The 19,153-nt window shown below is 36.9% G+C and overlaps 3 protein-coding genes and 1 non-coding gene across 4 annotated transcripts; 3 read left to right on the top strand and 1 right to left on the bottom strand.

The window, feature by feature from the left end:
• Positions 1-7,507: 7,507 nt before the first annotated feature.
• LOC131774440 (F-box/LRR-repeat protein 20-like) lies at positions 7,508-9,288 on the bottom strand. Its single transcript, XM_059090449.2, has 2 exons — positions 8,987-9,288; positions 7,508-8,633 (listed from the first exon to the last, which is right to left on the bottom strand). The coding sequence occupies exons 1-2, from the start codon at positions 9,286-9,288 to the stop codon at positions 7,508-7,510; spliced, it is 1,428 nt and encodes a 475-aa protein (XP_058946432.1).
• A 567-nt stretch (positions 9,289-9,855) lies between these two features.
• Positions 9,856-13,686, top strand: LOC131774458 (large ribosomal subunit protein eL32). Its single transcript, XM_059090478.2, has 4 exons — positions 9,856-9,959; positions 10,557-10,651; positions 11,566-11,718; positions 13,468-13,686. Exons 2-4 carry the CDS (start codon positions 10,562-10,564, stop codon positions 13,624-13,626), a joined length of 402 nt encoding a protein of 133 aa, XP_058946461.1. The 5' UTR covers positions 9,856-9,959; positions 10,557-10,561; the 3' UTR covers positions 13,627-13,686.
• On the top strand, positions 12,575-12,785 carry LOC131774490 (small nucleolar RNA SNORA81). Its single transcript, XR_009339394.1, has one exon. It is a non-coding gene; the product is annotated as a small nucleolar RNA SNORA81 (small nucleolar RNA).
• Positions 13,687-14,930: 1,244 nt separating the features above from the next.
• Positions 14,931-18,739, top strand: LOC131774465 (dual specificity protein phosphatase 14). The gene is made up of 5 exons (XM_059090489.2): positions 14,931-15,200; positions 15,350-15,466; positions 16,211-16,268; positions 16,834-17,018; positions 18,147-18,739. The coding sequence occupies exons 1-5, from the start codon at positions 15,068-15,070 to the stop codon at positions 18,194-18,196; spliced, it is 543 nt and encodes a 180-aa protein (XP_058946472.2). The 5' UTR covers positions 14,931-15,067; the 3' UTR covers positions 18,197-18,739.
• Positions 18,740-19,153: the final 414 nt, after the last annotated feature.

Below are 19,153 nucleotides of genomic sequence, written 5' to 3'. Positions count from 1 at the left end.
AATGTCCTTAGATCAAATCATTTTACTTCAGCTTTGACCCAATTGACATACACTGAATAGCCCCCATAATAGGGAAGCATCGCTCATAATTATATGATAATTATGCATAACTTAGCGATTTCTACAATCGTAAATGATTTTGATTGAAACAAAAGGAACACTCGATTGAACAGCATTTTTAACACAAAAATAGTGTGTGGACAATTACTGCGGTGATCTTTAGAAAAGCTACTATAAATTGGTTTTTCTTGACCACAAAAAATGACAGAACTAAGATTGATAATCCTTTGAGTCAGAATATCATGTCCCTCTACAGTGATACTTTTGCACGTGCCTCGTGTCCCTTCTAAAAATAGGATTGATCACTGGTCTCCTGTTTCATCTACGTTTTATGAGCCATCTAGAACAATTCAAAACTTCCCGGTAACTCAGAATCATTCTGTTTTCATCATTCACCCCTGCTGACTATCAAAATATCTGAAAACCATTAAGTCTCTATCGGGCTAATTGCAACGTACATGTTCGATACCGAAATTCACCTGTTGTTCCCACATACAAATTTGATGCCTACCCACAGAATTTAAAGGACAGAGTAGAGCTGAACCACGTCAAGAAGTCAAGATTTTCGTAAAACGAAGGCGCTTAATAACTAATACCCATTGTAAGGAATTCGCAAACTTTGGTTTACTTAAAAATACTTCAATCATCGACAGTCATACAAAACCAGGGAACGGGTTTTTAACTTATTTCTTGGTTACCCTATAAAAATTTTATCTTTTGACAAGTACTTTCAAGCGTGCAAATCTTGATTTAAAAAATTGGAATTTAATCTTTCACGTGCAACAATCCGCTATTAGCACGAGCTAATACGTAATCGGCAACCGTCAGGCTGAGTTGCGTGCAGTTATTTTGAGACTATAACATTTCATAACAGAAGAGGCAATTACGACTGATGCATATAATTTGTTAGCATAAGGACAATACTAAACCATAGTGCCGCGTGCATTGACGAGAGGACTTAGCGAGAGAAATATAACTTACAAAACGAACCGAACTTTCTCTGTCCATCTGAAGATTTGCAGCAACCAAAAGTTCTGCTGGATCAAGAAAGATTGAAAATGGACCTTTTGAGCCTATCCTTCCGCGGGTCATCTGCAACCGAGCTGAATAACCGTTTGCCTTGGAGGCCGACACTAGAGAGAAAGCTTACTTCTTCAGCAGTATTAAAAACATCAGGAACACGCTCTTGTAGTCACAACCACCAATTTGAAAAAAGCGTCGGTGTGCAACTTCCAGATATTGTTATGACAAAACGACCGAGAATGACAAAGACTGCATGGATAGGAAACATGACACAGAGTTACAAAGATGATGGACTTGTGAAGTTAGACATCATTATCTCCGAAAAACAATTTTGTGAAGGAGGAAATCTTCCTAAAGGCTGTATTCGTAAAACAAAACTACCTGTGAATTTTCAAAGTCGATACAAAGAGACTGATAGAGTGTGTACAACACGCCCTTTGGTATCTTCCAGCTATCAGCAAAAATCGAAGGCAATTCAACAGTTTATTGGCAATTCAGAGAAAAACTATGACAGTCATAAGGAAAAAGCCATTTTGTTACAAAACTGGATTATTAGCCAACGAACTTAATGAATTAAGAACTGAAGAAGAACAGAAGAGCTACTGATTAATATCAGAAAAGGAATTAAGTACTTCAGAAGGGCTTTACTTGAGCTCCAATGCCCGTATTTCTTCTCTAGTGTAAATGTATAAAGTTATGTTCTCTTTTTGTGTGTAAGCAGGTAAACAGAATTAAAATGTCATCTTATTTCTTCCTATTTCACCTGAATAATTTTTCCTCCGATACTGATCAAACACATTGCAAGCGTAAAAACGGTCTAGAGAAGTGATTATATAGTTTAGCGTTTGAGGTACGTTTATAACTGAGGAAGATTTGCAAGAGCCATAATGTTTTATCGAGAACTTTAGCAAACAGCTACTCGGCCGTTAATGCCAGACTTTTAGCAGATGTGTATCATTGCTTACTCTTTTTAAAGAGTATTGAGAAATGTACACGCTCGTGTACATGCACGTGCAGTTATGTAATCTGTAATTAACTGTATACCATGCCCTGAGGTATTTTTTTCCTTTACGGACAGTTACGATGAACTGAATAGTAATTGTCTCATCCTGAATTCTGAGGCGTTGCACGTTCAATGCTCGTGAAATTCTATAATTAGTGATCCTTTGTAGCCAAGTAATCCTCACTTTTTTCAAAGTGCCCATTGTATTTTGAATATTACGGTTGCGCAATTTTGTGGTTTCTAAACTTAAGAATTGATAAAAAATCACAAAGGAAATGTCTCTTACTGCTATACAAAATAACTCTAAACCTATCAGGGATTTGGTCGTACAAGTTCTTTTACAATTCATGGTACGCATGGAAATTTTTTAAATAATGATCACTTTATATTAGTTTAACTTGAATACTAACAATATTGTACACAGTTTGGGATGGTTATCAAAAGAGGTTTAGCTGTTGTCTGGTACAAAAACGCTTTCTCTACTATGTTCATCAAGTAATTGGTTTGAGCCCAGAAGTAACATACATGCTATCATGTTCAGATTGTCAACTAGAGAGTATTCTGAACTGCATTGTTGTCATTAACATCGAGTGACGATTTAAAACCGGAGGCAAAGTCATCAACAGAGAAAAGGACCCACTCAGCCTTCCGCCGTCACGTTATCTAAAAGTCAGTCACCCTTAACAACGACAATTATATTCTAAAGAATAATTCAGTGTTAAAAAACCTTCAATGGGGTGAAAGCATGTTCACTACGAGCAACCGTTTAATCTGATCATAAATTTTTGTGGCGTTTTTCGATTCGTTTCTATCTATTCATCCAGTCCCACAACTGTGTGGCCTGTGGAGTGGAAGTTCCATTCGTAAAAGATAATTTACCGTCCAGATAGTCTATTCACAAACGCAAACTTTGATCGCAAAAAATTGAAGAAGAGGTAAATCCATTATTCATAGTTTCGTTACCATATCGCAGAAATGGCACGCTTAGCTTCTTATCAATTAAATTAATTAGACTACGCGTTACTGAACTGTGCACAGTCCCTGCTGTTCTCGATTTTTTTTCATTGTTTTTATTCTTTTACGCGTGCGAAGCACGTCTCCGAAAAGGAGGAAATGCTCGTAATCTAAAGCACTGTATAAAAAAAACTCTTGCATTAAATAATGGTTACTTTCGAGAGAATAACGGAAGAAATACAGGTTGCATTGGTTTTTCTCAATTTTGCTCAACTTTTCAACCAGCCGAATGCAAAGTTGAAACGAATTACGGCGTGGCCTTTTGTCTTTTCCCGCTCTTCAGACAGTTTGCTTCTTTTTCACGCTAATACTGTTTTATAACTGGTGTGATATTATTAGGCTCCAAGTATTGACGTCCTTGTTTCATTTGTTCTATGTCAGTTGTCCTTCAAAATCTCCATAATGATTGCAAAGGACAAGACTAACCCCTCTAGTGGAGGAGTAAGGGAAAGTTGCTTCAAGCATCAGTTTTGTTACCGCAAGACATAATGTGTAGAACAGATTTTTATAAATCTTTATATCTTTTTGTAGATTTTAAATTGCATCATTATTCGTGATTTGGAATGTTAAGACTTAACTCTGTTGAGTCTGATTTTTTTCATTAAAGATTTCATCATCATTAATAACAGAGATTTTGCTGAGCTGGACTAGAAAGCCTTTCCAAGTCTCATTTTGAAATTCGCGCTCAGTTACACAGACAGATGTGAAAATGTAAACAATGTGACAAGGCTTAGAGTGTGCGATTTGCGCATGACGAGTTCTTGTTCACTTATTTTGAGCGAATTGGAGATATGGAAGTTTTTAATCAATACTTCTGCCGAAACACATTATACTTACGTGCGTAAACCAAAACAGCCCTTTCAGATAAAACAAAAGATCCTAGATGTCCAATCAAAACTTTAAAGCGCATTGAATTGACTTCATTTGAAAGTCTCTCTAGTAATAAGCTCAACTTGTTATCCGTCAAGTTATTTCTTCGCTGCAATTGTGGTAACTGCTTAGCTTACACTGAAGACAAACTTTGTCAAAAATTGTGTTCATCGAGATGTTGTCGCCTGACTTGACAACTGCATGCTGGGTGTATATAGAGATAATCGACTTGAAAGTCCCTGAAGACCGCCAAAGATAGCGCCATTGACTCGGACTGACTTCAAACCACGGAGTTTCTCATCGATCTATTCCTCAGTTGGGCTAAATAATTAGCATGCAAGCGACCAAGGAAAAAAAAGCTTAAATTAAAAGATCCACATTTTAATGAGGAAACGTTTTAAGTTTGTCGTAAGATTATCTGATGATATACCCTTGTGGTATGAAATTCAGTATTGCGCCTGCTATTTACTATATTGGATCTCGATACATTAGAAGGAAGTGGGCAGCGGAAAGTGGAAGCCGGAAACTACGATTCTAATTGCGAGAGTTGTTTATGTAGCGCTTCATGGAAGAGCAATCAAAACTCAATGCTGTCGGGTGAATGAAGAACACTATACAAAGGCTTTTTAATCAGCAGCCATTCTAGGGCAGTACCAATGAACAAAACTTAACACCGATATCACGGCCCCTCATAGATGGTTTTTTTTCTGCGTATATCGTATGTCAAAGTGCAATTGCTGATCTGAATAACGGCACAAAACAGAAACTTAAAATGGAGAGAAATATGTCTCATCACCAATCATCTTTCTCCGGACCAAGAAACCGTCCACAGAGAAGGGTCAGTGTTTCAACATTGTCTGAAGGTAAATCAAAAACAGATTATTTTTGGGGGGTATCTGGCCAATGCAAACTCCAGTTTGAGAAGCGGGCTGATAGCTGCAAACTACCAAGCGTCGCCGCACCTCGACAAGGAATAGTCGCTCTTCCTCTTAATCACGCGAGTGATGAAACAACGCAAAACTGCGAGGATACCAAACACCCAATGTTAGATGTTACTGACCCACCAAAATTATTACGTAGACAAGAAAGTCTTCTCAATGCTAACCCTGGCCATCAAGCTAAACTGCCTTTAAACTCTGATCCGTTTGCTTGGAATGTTATGGGTGAGGAGATATCGCGGAACTGTGCGAATAACAAACACTTGAATTTAGATAACACTGGTCCAACAGAAGTACTTCGTACACGACATAGTCTCCCTAACATCCCCAGACTCAACGCAAAAATTTTCGGAAGGTTCGAAAATCACCAGCACCAGGAATATGGAGAACACGCATCTATTGCAAAGTGGCGCACGAACTCGAAAGCGCTTCAAAAGTTTGTAGAAAATGCAGAGAGAAGTTATGACAGAAACAAAGAAAAGGCTATTCTTCTGCACAACTGGATGCTCCAACAGGGGTCATCAAAAGAATGAAAGCTTGACATAGAAAACTATTTTTCTTCTTCCAACTTTCTCTCTACAAAATTCCTAATTATACTGTCACTTCATACCCTATTTCATCAGCAAATTAATTTGAAGGAATGTTCTAGTAAAAGATAGTTAGCATTCTGGTGAGTTGTTTCAGTCCTTGTTGAGCAAACTTGGTTATATTGCACCTGTCTGAGTCATATTCTACCCAAGCACACAGAATAAGGGAAGGGAAAAAGAGTTTTATTTCCCTGTATTCAGAACGATATCAAAATCTTTGAAATTGCACTTATATACTGAGCCTACAATCAACTGTAACATATGCCTCTTTTGCATTCTACGACAAACAAAGTCCTTACTATGTTAAATACCGTACATTTGTTTAACCACAAACACTTGCCATATTTCTTTAACGTAATCAATGAGTTGAGACAAAAAAGCAGTTGACTTTCTTTTGGTTGCGAGTGAAATAAGTTCAGTCCACCATAACGCCGCTGGGCTGTCCAAGTGCTGGTATCATTTGGCGATTAGATTTCATCTTACATCATGTTAAATTGATCTTGAGCTGGCTCGCAATCTAATCAATTATTGTCAGCGAGAATTTGGCCTTGTTTACGTAACCGTCTAAAAATCTATTGCTTACTGGAAGATACCTTTTGCACAGCTTGCAGTTGATCTTGTGATTATCTTTATTGACACTCACGCATAATTTCTTAGCTTACCCACGCGAACTTTACCGTGCTAATCAGCTGAAACCCCCATCTATCATTTGTTTGAAACTTCTCACTGCCCTTCTCGCTTTGTCAATTCTATTTTAAAACTGATATTTAAGACAATGTGAGACTAACGGCGTCCCAGACAATTAGCTGAGCTTCAAGGAACACACACACACACACACACACACACAGTTTATTGACAAATAGCTGAGCATCAGGGAACACACACACACACACACACAGTTTATTCAACGCAGCTCAAGGGGCGCGTAACTTCATGGCGTAACACTTATTTAGCGCTCAAAATTCCGGCGGCTTGTTTTCGCAAAACAACCTTACAGTAGAAACAATTGAACAAATTCGTTTTTCGACGTAATAAATCACGTTTAGAAGACATATTCGTCGGTACTCTTACTTTTCAAGTGTAATCTTAGAAGCATATATAAATCATCGAATTAAAAATATCATCCATACGTACAATTATGCAAGCCCAGCGTCTTAAACCAAAAGAACTTTTAAAGCACTCAAAGATGTATACTCTGCTGGAAATGACATTTGTCAACAACTGAATGACGATACAAGGGACATTTTTAAAACACGGGACAGATATAGGTCCGCATGTTCTCTCATTCGTGAACATGCACTTAAACCCACTTCAAAATCATCAGTCCCTCTGAAAACATCCACATTGATATTTACTCGACAAAACAAGGTCAAGGTGCTTCGAGAAATGTGGTGTTAGCTAGCCTATTTGCAAAAGTCTGCCGCCATAATTGATCGACGTGAATGAAATGATTCAGTGACAGAGGTAAACCGCGGCGTAAAAATGACCAGTTGAATAATCCTTTCCCGCGGGGTCAACTGTTGACCATAGTTTCTGAATAAAAGGGTAATTTAGCATTTTCAACTGAGTTGATAACGTAAATTGGGCACCGTAAAGAGTTTAAAGCTTTTAAACTCTTTACGGTGCCCAATTTACGTTATCAACTCAGTTCAGATTATACTAAATTACCCTGTTATACTCTCCAACCGACGCAGCACTTTAGAAACTTACCCCCTTTATTCATAGTTTTCAAAAACGACTGCAAAAGCATGCTTTACTACAGAAACCTATAGATGATATTTTTGAAGTGCTCACTTTCATGTTCATTTATTCATTCATTATTGCATTTATTTCTTTTTTTTCCCTTTTTGCCGACTGATCATGAGGTATACTGTAGTTTCTTCTCATGCTCTTTGTCAGCCTAACCGTGAGTGTAAATCAGTTTTTCGTAAGTTATAAAGTCATTACAATGCAACCTCAGCGGATCGAGGCCAAGCTCTTTAATCTCAATACAAAGTACAAAAGTACAAAGTTTAATTCAAATGAGTTGAGTTTTTGAGGGCACTATCTAAACAGAGCTTAGCTCCAGACAACAAAAAATAAGGTCTTCGGGATATTTCAATATCGTTTCGTTTTGTGCAAGTCTTAACTTTGTCAGCGAGTTGTGCTAATTCGGTTCTCAATGGTACGTTAGTTCCTCGAATGCAAAGAACCTTCAAATACTTGCAAGCTGCCACGAGCTCAACAAGAGCATTTTCGACGCGATACCTGTTTATGGCGTAGAAATTATACAGGGCCAGAGTTTCAATGCGCGGACAAAATTTTTTGATATTGGTGAACACAGTTTCAGTTTTGATCGTGGCTTGCTTTGTGATGTAAAAATGTTTTAAGTTCCTTAAATTTTTCAGCAACGATCTAAGCTCTTCGCAGGAAGTGATTGCGCTTCCAACACAAAGACTTGTTAAACGAGGACACCTTTCGGCGAACTTGCACAATGTCTTGCCAGTGATGTTGAAGCTGCTGTGAATATCGAGGATTTCGAGTTGTTGGTAGTTCATTTGTGACATGGCGCTTATAACATTGTCGCTGAAAGCTCTACCCCAACCACAAAAAGATAGCTGAAGATACCTCAGATCTGTCAACTTGGGAAGCATCTCCATAAGCCCACTCTCGCCAATTCCATAACAGTATGAAAAGTCAAGCTCGGTGAGACTGGCCTTACTCCAATCCGTTTTCATAATGTTGCTATTTTGCAATCTCGTGCAACTCATTAGTAAAGTTTGAAGGTTTCTGCATTCGGCAAATAGACGCGGGAAAGTGGACCCCTTGACGTAAATACATCCAGTGAGACACAGTGATTCTAGTTTGGGACAAGAACCTGCCAGGGTGTCTATATTAGAATCTGTTAAGGAGGGGCAATTCTGGAAATGAACTATCCGCAGATTGTGCAGCGACATAAAAACTCTTTCCAGCTCTCCCGATGAATTAATATTTGCCAATCCAAGACTTTGAATATTCCTAAAGAGATGGATGTGTTCTATGAAAACGTTAGAACAAAGGCCTTCAAGAAAGCGAACGTCCAGGTTTTCAAGGGTTTTAAAAGAATTCCAGCAAAGGCGAAAGTTATAAACCAAGTCTGTAAAATATGCCCCCTGAAGACTGAAAGAGAAAAAAAAAACCAACTGAAACGAAATCTTTTCTTAATTGCATCTTATAAAGATATCTATATCTAGTTCATCTACTATTTCCTATAGATATCTATGAGGTTTTAATTTAGCGAAATTTAATTGAATATTTAATGTAACAGAGTAAGAAAGTGCAGAAAGTAAATCGTTGTTGTGGTTTTTGTCGTCGATCGGCTGATTTGCTTTCCCTTATTGGACTGATCAGTTATTCTTAAGAACCAATCTTTATAATATCACCAGCTAGTGACAACGCGTTTTATGGCTATCGGTTAACCCTATTGAAGCCCTCCTACTACGAAAACCAAAAGACGCAGCAAAGAGATTTACCTGAGGGTTTTTAACTTGACACATTTCTCTGCCAAAGTAGTTATAAAAGCAACTGAAAGACCGCATCCACTGATGTTCATCACAGAAACAAAGGGAGATATCTTTTCGATCAATGATATTATGCTTTCTTTCCAAAGACTTAGGCCACGTAAATCCACATGTTGCCAGAGCGAATAGTCCAAAGCAATTCTGTGCCAATTTTTACACACCATTCCTACACGCCCTAGATCTTTAGAAGCAAGGTGATGAAATATGTTCAGCAAAACGGACTCTGGGAGTTTTTCGACCAGATTGGTTGCCATTTTAGCCCACAATGTTTCTTGTGAACTCGGTGAGGTGAGCAAATAGAATTGTCCACTTGCGCGCGGCAATTAAAAACAAGCTCGCTAACTACTGTGAAGTCAACAAAGGTTTAATTCGGCACGAGCCAGGATATTTTAGAGCAAATCAGTTGCTTTCAAGGTTAAGTTTGGCATGTTCTTTTCCTTTCCGGAAGATGGCGGACTTGGAACCGATGGATGTAAGAATATTAAATTCTTTTTATCAGTTTTTCTCGATTTTTCAATCGATTTTCTTATTTTAAGAAAACGAAGTCGCCTTTGTCAACACTCACAATTCAATTGTGAGCGTCAGCAAAAGCGTTTTATTCGTTTGTTAAGTCATGCACTGGACTTCAGAAAGAGATGCCATCGTTTGAATCACATCGAAAGCACATAGTCAACTAACGATCTTTGCTCAGTTTGCTCCTAATAGTTTTGTCTTCTTTGAAGGACTTTTATTCTTCACACACATTGCGGGCCTGTTCTTAACGTTTTGGACAAAGTTATGGTAACTAGGCTCCCTACCCTCAAATGCGTAAAAGGAAAACTTATCTAGGGTAGTGTGGGCGAGCTTTGAAACGGCTCCATGAGCCTCAGCGCACCTTGCAATGGCCTCTTTGCCATTTTCTTTGCTGCTCGTCTTATAGAGTGAGGTGAGCGAATTGTATCTTAGCATATTTCCTTTCATTTCAAGACATCAGTAGATCAAAATATGTCTATTTACTACCGTATTTCTTGAAAATTGCTTTAGTATAAATATTTTTAATGGAACTCTTTGTTGTAATGTAAAACGACGCGAATGATCCGGGGCTCTGAATTACAGTAAGATCCAGTATACATGAAAAGAACCCGAGTGGATTTAGAAATTACACTGCTTAACACTGAATCCTTTTTATTGATCGAAGGAGATAAGAAGGACGCTTCTCCTGGTCCAATCATCGGGATAAATTGAAGGGCGTTTTGTTGTTTTCCCAACGTGTCTAGAGCGATGTCGATAGCTTCCACATGACACAGTCACTCACTCGAAGCTAGTGCCATCTTCAAGTATATATTTTTTTGTAAAATTTTGTGTTCGTTCGGCTAGTTCTGCGGGGTTTTTTTGCGCTTTGCCAGCATTATATTGTACGCTTTCTTTGCGAATTATTTCGGCAGCTCACAAGCAAGCGTTTAATGGTATCTTGAAGAAGTTGATACGATCAGTTTTTTTAAATAAACCTGAACGTTTCATTTTATTTTATTATTTTTCTCAGCCAAGATGGTTATGCCAGCAAATAAACCTCGCATTATTAAAAAGAGGAAGAAGAGATTCATCAGACATCAGTCTGATCGATTTCTCAGAGTTAAGGTTTGTATTATTTCACTTGTGTTAGCCCCTCACATCCCAACCGAATGCCAATCACTTCCTTCATTCTCATGGTTTATAAATTAAAATGAATGATTCAGCAGCATATCTTTAAAGAGGAATTAGATGCTGGTCACTCTAAGAGTCCAAGGGGTTGAGAAACCTTTCTTTTCAATGTATGATTTACATTAGCTAGAATAGAGACAATGCTGGGTATTGAGGGTAATTTTGATACAAACATTGTGCAGTAATTCCATAAGGCAAATACAGACATGATGTCTTGCAACTTATTGTTTTAGATTTACCTTCCCTTTAAAAGCACCACACTCTGAACTTAAACCATAGCCTATGGCTACTGGCTTTGTAATGAAAGTGGTGGTCGTCCAAGGGAAGGAGATAAACTCATTTTGTTTGGGTGAGGTGCATATAGGACCTCTTTCTTAATGTTCTATGGTATGAATCTCAATCCAAAATGTACATTTGCTGTATGCAACAAAATGCCTGCATTTTATTTATGTGAAAAATTTCTAGTTGGTAAAGGAATTATTACTATGAAACTCAAAACACAGTCAGCACTTTGATTTGATTCTGACTGGTCTGTGGTGTACTGACTAATCTGATGTCCATGTAGTTCATTATACACAAAAAAATCCAAAACTACAGTTGGATCACCACTTCTGTCATTGGCAGTTTATTTTTCTGAAGACCAGTTGGTTTCCTTCAAAACACTCAAACTCTTGACGGTTATTTCTGTTCCCGGTTTTTTTGTGTTTCACCTATTCTTTGAAACTGAAACCTCACTGTTTCTCTACTTTTAATTTGCAATTAAGTGAGACTGTTGGTGTCTTTTTGCATTCCTTTCTACTAGAAATCTAATGATACTAAGTGAATGCTACAAATTTTGCTTTTGCTTTCAGCCAAGCTGGCGTAAGCCAAAGGGTATTGACAACAGAGTGCGCAGAAGGTTCAAAGGCCAATATTTAATGCCAAGTATTGGCTATGGCAGCAACAAGAAAACTAGACATCTTATGCCAGATGGCTTCAAAAAATTTGTCATTCACAATGTCCAGGTGAGAACTGAAATTTATATTAAGGAATTTAGTGGGAAGAGAACAATATAAAGTAACCAGAGAACATTCACCACATCTGAATTAAAAAAGGCCTTAAACAAAGACACAAAAAATAGGCCAGGCCATCAAAATTTTGCATGGTTTGCATGAAATTTTCCGATCTCCCATGTTCAATGAACAGTTAGAACATTGAGTTTTTTCCTTTGCTTTCCTATCCTCAATATCACTTCTCTGCACTGTCTGCCACACATTTTTTGAAAAATTTTTACCTGATAATTGGGTATATTTTTCTTTTCATTTTTATTACGTGTGTAGGTGTACTGATATTATAAAGATAAATTTCTGTTTGGTTTCTTGTTGGAGATTGAAAGGGGTCAATATAGATTGACGATTTTGACAGATGTTCTAACTGCATTTAGTTTATGGCAATCATATGCCTACTTTTTCCAAGTGTATGTAAAAATAGTGAATTCATGGATTAAGCTTATGAATACTTCCCAAAAGGCTATGTTTTACAATACATTCTTCCACTGTTTCTTAGTTTTTAGTTTGCTCGAAATAGATGTTTCTAGTGGTGGTGTAAACACACGTAGAATGTTCAGTTCAATGTGTACATTTATGTATACTGATCATTCAGCCAGCTTTGTCAGCAACTGGTGCATTTCATGGTCTACTCTGAAAAACACTCTGGCTATTCTGAATGTTTATAGCTCAGATTTTAGCATGGAGGCATGAAATTTTGCTACCTAATTTCTATCACAAACCAGTTACCCAAAATTTTCTAGAAACAAGGATTCGATTAAACTGTTATGGCTGTGACATCAGTTTTACACCAAGCTATGAGTATATACAAAAGCCCTTCTTTTAAAAAGCACCTCACTTGGAACTAAAACCATGATTACTTCAGATTTCATGGCCCAGCCATTGATCTGTTGTGATCACTGGAGTAGTTAGGACAGTGATGGTTGTCAAAGGAAGGAGAGAGAGGCAATGTTAATGGGTGAGACAGGAGAGGACCTCTTTCTTAATGTCCAGTGTTCTTGGTTCTCAATCCACATTGCAACACTACTTACAATAATCATTTCTAATCTACATTTTTTGTTGGTGAGTAGAGGGCTGATTACATGAATTTTTGGGCTGGTTGAAGTGGATTTAATTCATTAACAAGTGCAACCCTAGTCAAACTGTTCCTAGTTTTTGTAAGCTAAAATTGGAAATGTTAAAAAAAAATACCCGAAATATTTCCCCGATCAACATCTTAAAGCACTATTCAAACTAATGTAATCAGCTCCTACTCTGAAAATACATTTGTGATCCTCCATGGGAAAACGGACACTAATGCTAAACGGACACTAAATTGTTTAAACGCTCGAGTTAGCTGTTTACTATCCGTTTACAACCGTTTTTCTAGACTGTTTAACGGAAAAGCATTAGTGTCCATTTTCCCATGGAGGGTCACATTTATTTAGTTTATCAAGATGTAATCATTGAATACAGGATGCTTGTTGCACTTAAACCCAGCTAACTTCTCATTGACCAGTATACACAGAGTAGCTCAGTGGTTGAGGATCACACTGTAAAAAAATGTTAAGATTTGGGTCTTCTCTTCATGGTGGGACTCAGATTTGTTTTCCTTTGTTCTTCATTAGTTATTAGCTAACAGCAGTCATCTTAGACTTTCTCTGCCATCCCTTTTATTTTGTTTTCTTATGTTTTGTTTATTTATATTTATTGTTTCCATTTCATCAGGAACTAGAAGTCCTCCTGATGGCCAATAAGAGCTATGCAGCAGAGATTGCACACAATGTGTCCAGTAAGAAGAGGAAAGAAATAGTGGAGCGTGCACAACAGCTGGCCATTAAAATAACAAATGCCAATGCAAGACTGCGCAGTGAAGAGAATGAGTAGATACTTAGGCATGGAGAACTGTACCAACTTGTGTAGAAATAAAGACATTGTTTGGATGTATTTGGCTGTTTTTTTTACTAACAAAGAATGTGAGACATGTTGGTTTTTTGGGGTAATGTACTGGACTGGTGATCAAGAAGTCCACCAGTTTTGAATTGTGGGTGAGTCCCTTTGTTGTAATCTTGTGCCAGTCACTGTGTTTTGCAGTGCTTCTCTATGCTTGTTTTATAAATGCATTTTAGAAAACTGTTCAGGAAACTTTGCAAATTGCTAGAGACCATCACCTCTTAACCCCTAACCCCTAAGAGTGACCAGCATCTAATTTCTCCTTACAATATCACCCCTAAATCACAAATTAGAGTCATGAGAAAAATGAAAATGATTAACAACTACAGAAGCTCTGAATCGTTAAGCTAATTCTCCTTGACAGGACCTTAGGAAATGTATAAAGAACAGTATGGAGAATATGCATACTGATGTTAGGGTGTAAAGGGTTAAACCCAAAGATCTGACTAATAATTCTCCCATTCTGCCACACACGTTTCCATGTAAATTAGTGACAAGAATGTACTGTGAGAGTTAGATAACCTCTACCTGGTAAGTTTGAATGTTCTCATTACATGTTAGCTGGATAATAGTGGACAACATAGGTAGGAGTTCAGTGTTGATCTCTTCTAGGAGCTAAACAGTTTAAGTACCGGGATTCCATCTCGGAAGAACGGTAACCTGTTCATACCCTTGGTCAGTGGAGATGAACATAGGAATATTAAAAATGGCATATGCAGCTATTTCCCTAACAAATGCTGTTTTTCATCGTCGCTTTCTTGCTTTTCTCCATTGACTAAGAGCCTAACACAGGTGAGAAGAATACCAGTACAGCCATTTCTGCACCCTACACAAATAAGGCTAAGTCCTAGCAGTAATTGGGCAGTTTGCAAGGTTTCTCGTGACCCGTGATCAAGTATATCTTTCACAGAAGGGTAGGATATAAACGAAAATCAAGCTATAACTACATTCAGTTGGACAATCACACCACATGAACCCCAGGTAGTCCGTAGTGCAAATTTGGTGTTAGTATGAATTTTCAAATTTTTGCCTTTGTCTTCAATAAATTTTTGTGAAGTACTTGTTTTCTTGCTTTTTTTTCTGATAATCTCTTCGAAAAGATGCTGGAGATCTTGTTCAGTCTCTTCCTAGTTAGTGCGTCGATGTGAAACGAAAATTTTCCTGATTAAGGTTCTCGGCAACGGTCTTCCACAAGTCACGTGACTAACAAGTCCCAGTTTCTGCTCTGATTATTACTGCTTTGTTTGTTTTCCAAAATATGAAGACTTCCGCCAAGGTTTGAAATCTTCTATCCGCCTGTTGAAATTTCTCGGCCAAATATGCGCATCTGAATGTCATAGATTACTCTTATTGTGTAATTGAGGGATCTGGCGTAATGTCGGCTGGAAAGCATTGTAGCCCTCTGGGCAAGATGGCGAAAATCAAAAACTATCTTTACCTTGGAGGGCTAGCTGCGGCGAAAATGGAAGATTTGCTCAAGGAAAATGGAATAACATGCGTCATCAGCGGTAGGAATGGACCAAATACGAATTTATTCGAGCTTAATACCGGATTTATTTCATGAGGGTATTGCACCTTGCGCTGGATATGGCCCACAACTTAACTGATCCTGCACATGTTTACTTATATCATGTCTTCTATTATCCATTATTTTAAGCTGCACTGGAATCGCCTGAATTGGCGTATGAATCGATAACTTGCATAAGGATAAAGCTAGAAGATAACCCGACCTGTAACATCGGAATATATTTTGATCTAGTGGCCGATGAAATTGGTGAGTTAAATCAAGTTTTATTCCATGCCTGTCCTCTCGCTCTAAGTTGTGATGTACACTCTTTTATCAGAACGTCTAATTTGGGGCTTAGACTGCACGTTCTTCGTCTTCTTCTTCTTTTTTTTTATCTTGGCGACTTGAGCGAGAAAACGTTCTCAACCTGTTCTTAAAGTTGTGTGGTACATAACGTATTTCAATAAATCGACGGAGTTGTTCTTCAATGTACCGTGCAATAAGAAAACAACATTGTTAATTAATATAGAGCAAAATGTCCCTAAGTATTTGAGTTAATGGTCCTGTTAGATCACAGATTTACGTTTCGTTTACATTTATGTATACTTCTCGCAACAACAAAAAAAAGAGAATGGGCAAATAAATACATTCTTAACCCTTTAATTCCCAAGATCTGATTGTTAATTCTCCACTGTAGCTGCTACACATTTCCTTGTAAATTAGTTGTGAAAACTTGGTGCTTGATCAAGATAGCAGCTTCTATCTGATAAGTTTGAATATTCTCATTACCTTTTTGCTGAATAATGTATGAATATTACAGGAAGAAGTTTCATTTTAATCACTTCTGGGAGTTAAAGGGTTAACTGAATCTCAGGCTGTGTGTGTTTATAAAAAAAGTTATTTTTTTAAAAAAAAAGATTGTACATGTTCCTTTTGCCCGACATGTTTTTTATAGCTGGAAAAGGTTTGTTGACAGTAAGTTTATGTTCTTCAACTTTTCTCATGTTGTAGAAAAGGTTCAACGAGAAGGAGGAAAGGTACTCGTCCACTGCATTGCAGGAGTAAGCAGGTGAATTTCTTTTTCAAGTATCATTTGGAATCTCGAAGGCTTAAGTTTTAAGGCAGGTGAGAGCAAACATTGTTTCGCTCTGACAAAGGTCTAACGCTCCAAAGTGTCAGCCTTGAAACTCTTTACTGAGGCCAATTCACATATACAACTCAGTTGATGACATAAATTATCTTCAGCTGTTGCATGATTGGTCATAAGAGACTTCTTACCCCATCTTGAGCCCAAAAAATGTATTAAAAAATAAATAAATAAATAACAAAAGATCAATGTACATGTATGGGAAGGAAAGGCAACCTAATCCATGCTGAATGATACAGTATTATTATAATTATTATTATTGTTATTATTTTTATTAATTATCATTATTATTATTATCATAAATTTGTATCATTAATGAGGTTACTTCAGATATGCAATAGATTACATGTAGCCAGGTGAAAGGGTGTGGTATGCACATTATCTAGTAGTAGCCAACATTTCTTTATCCTCGTTATTGTTAGTACATAAGATGGTAAACCATATTAAACAATATTTTCTAGTTCATAAACAAGCATGTATTTTACAGATCAGCAACTTTGGTCTTGGCTTACTTGATGAAATATCAAAAGATGAAGCTGATTGATGCTCATGCATATGTCAAGCAAAAGAGACCTCTTGTCAGACCAAATGCTGGATTCTGGAAATATCTAGTTGAGTATGAGAAGAAGCTGTTTCAGAAGAACTCTATCAGTATGGTGGAATCCAAATTTGGTGTGTATAGTTTATACTAGATTTATACCATAAGGCTAATCTACACATGTTTTTTACAGCTATTTGGAACTCTAGGTGACAGGGGTGACTTGATAATTGATCACACATATTTCCTCCAATAGCTTTTCCCATTGACCTCATGACAGCCTCTGTCAAAAGTTGCTAGTCAAAGGGTTTGCCAGATTCTGGTATACTGGAACGACCTTTAAAAAGATTTTACAGACATTCTTTGTGCAACCCAACCCAAAACTACCCCGGCTTGTATTTTCACTCATCTGCTACTAACACACTTCATTTTTTCATTAAATTAATCTTCATTAATTTACAAGATGAAAACATCTTTCTTTTTTCTCTTTAGCATATGAATAAAATTAATTAAAACATGATTGGGAAGTGATTACTAATGAATTAATTTTCTTTGAATGACTGGCTTCCATTTGAAGCTCTGACTCTGTCTGACTTCAGTTGTTTTTAATAATTACCTCACAGTTCACTTTGTATAGTTTAACCCTATGTATGCACATACTGTTAGTGACAAATTTGGTTGACATTTTTTCTAACTATTACAACAGTCACAGCAGCTTTGCCTATCTATTAGGTACTTTGTAGCACTTCCTTTATAAACACTGACAATTTAGCAGATTTAATTTTTCAAGTATAAGTGAAAAATTTACAAAATGATGGTAGAAGCTCAACAAATGTTACAACTAACCAAGAAACTAGAAAAAACGTGATAATATTACCCATTATATCCCAAGACATGATTGTCAATTCTCCTCTCTAGCTGCTACACATTTCCTTGTAAATTAGGTACGAGAATGTGGTGTTAGATCAAGATAAAAACTTCCACCTGATAAATTTGGGTATTCTCATTACCTATTTGCTGGATAATGTTTAAATACTTTAGGGGAAGTTACTTGCTAATTATTGCTGGGAGGTAAAATGTTAATCTTAAATTTTGGGTGTTCTTGAGTCTGTAAACTCCAAAGGATCCTTTAAACAAACCTAAATACTTTGTTGCTGCATAAGTAAGTTCTACTCGTCAATTTCAAACAAGTTTCTGTTGAAGGAATTATTACGTTATGAATTATTTCAACCTTAATAATATGGTGATATTTTCTCCATCAGGTTTGATACCCAATATCTATAAAGATGAAACAAACAACTTGGTTTGGTGACAAATTTAGAAGATGGTTTTAAAAGCTTGCAAGGAACAGAAGGGCAGATGATTAGGGTGTTTCATATTGATTTTGTTCAGAATTAACCTGGTACCCTTATCTAATTAGAGAGGCCATGCATGTACTTTTGTGTTTTAATTTTTTTTCTCAATTGTTGATTTGGAGTTGTTTACACTCTCAAGGTTTGCTAGAAAACCATACCTGTGTTTAGATTGCAATGGTCAAATCTGTACAGTTTCCTGGATTTGAAACAGTAAATTACTTAACAGTTCAAAAGCCGCAGCCTTCAGGGCACATACCGGTATACTAATATACAAGAAGGTGGGGGGGGGGGGGGCACCCAACCACATCCACACAAGATGTAGAAAAAATGCACCTAAGGCATATTCATGTATGCATGAGAATGTGTATAAAACCAGTTGTACATGATAGAGCTTAATGAAAATCTAGTGATACATTTGTGATTGGTTGTTCAATAATTTTATTCTGTATAATGAAACACTGGTGGCTTAATAAATGTGACATTAGTCCGTTCTTCTTGTATTTGATGAACTCTATTTTTAGAGAGGCATGAAGTTATATTCTGGAGAGGCTGGAAAGGGAATCAATGGCAGAGGTTGGGTTTAGGAATGCATGCAATTTTCACTTGTGCACAAGGTACGCGTGCAATGAAAATTGCACGCATACCTCAAACAATGAAATCTTAATGTAATCCCCCCTATTATTACTATTATTGCTGTTATTAAAATACTAATAATAAAAATTTTGTTCAAATTTAAATATAATAGTGGCATTTATTCCCTCATGATTTGAATATGTTCTATAGAAAACTCTCTCGTTAATAACTGATAATAACTTTCATGTCTAAAATTCTAGAAAACAATGAATAATTTTTTATGAAAATTATTAAGTTACAAACTAATTAGAAAAAATGTCATACCTTTTTTTTAATAGTAG

The sequence above is a fragment of the Pocillopora verrucosa genome, chromosome 3 (assembly GCF_036669915.1).
Source record: "Pocillopora verrucosa isolate sample1 chromosome 3, ASM3666991v2, whole genome shotgun sequence".
In the NCBI taxonomy this organism is placed as follows: domain Eukaryota; kingdom Metazoa; phylum Cnidaria; class Anthozoa; order Scleractinia; family Pocilloporidae; genus Pocillopora; species Pocillopora verrucosa.
Note: the sequence above shows the minus strand (reverse complement) of the source record. Positions and strands in the feature narration are given on the sequence as shown.

What these genes read in the sequence shown, in the direction of transcription:
- LOC131774458 (XM_059090478.2), top strand. Translation starts at nt 10,562, where the DNA reads ATGGTTATGCCAGCAAATAAACCTCGCATTATTAAAAAGAGGAAGAAG. An exon ending in ATCGATTTCTCAGAGTTAAG is followed by an intron (nt 10,652 to 11,565) that starts GTTTGTATTATT and finishes TTTTGCTTTCAG; the next exon opens with CCAAGCTGGCGTAAGCCAAA. An exon ending in TTGTCATTCACAATGTCCAG is followed by an intron (nt 11,719 to 13,467) that starts GTGAGAACTGAA and finishes CCATTTCATCAG; the next exon opens with GAACTAGAAGTCCTCCTGAT.
- LOC131774440 (XM_059090449.2), bottom strand. Translation starts at nt 9,288, where the DNA reads ATGGCAACCAATCTGGTCGAAAAACTCCCAGAGTCCGTTTTGCTGAAC. An exon ending in GTCAAGTTAAAAACCCTCAG is followed by an intron (nt 8,634 to 8,986) that starts GTAAATCTCTTT and finishes TTTCTCTTTCAG; the next exon opens with TCTTCAGGGGGCATATTTTA.
- LOC131774465 (XM_059090489.2), top strand. Translation starts at nt 15,068, where the DNA reads ATGTCGGCTGGAAAGCATTGTAGCCCTCTGGGCAAGATGGCGAAAATC. An exon ending in TGCATTGCAGGAGTAAGCAG is followed by an intron (nt 16,269 to 16,833) that starts GTGAATTTCTTT and finishes TGTATTTTACAG; the next exon opens with ATCAGCAACTTTGGTCTTGG. An exon ending in TATGGTGGAATCCAAATTTG is followed by an intron (nt 17,019 to 18,146) that starts GTGTGTATAGTT and finishes TTTCTCCATCAG; the next exon opens with GTTTGATACCCAATATCTAT.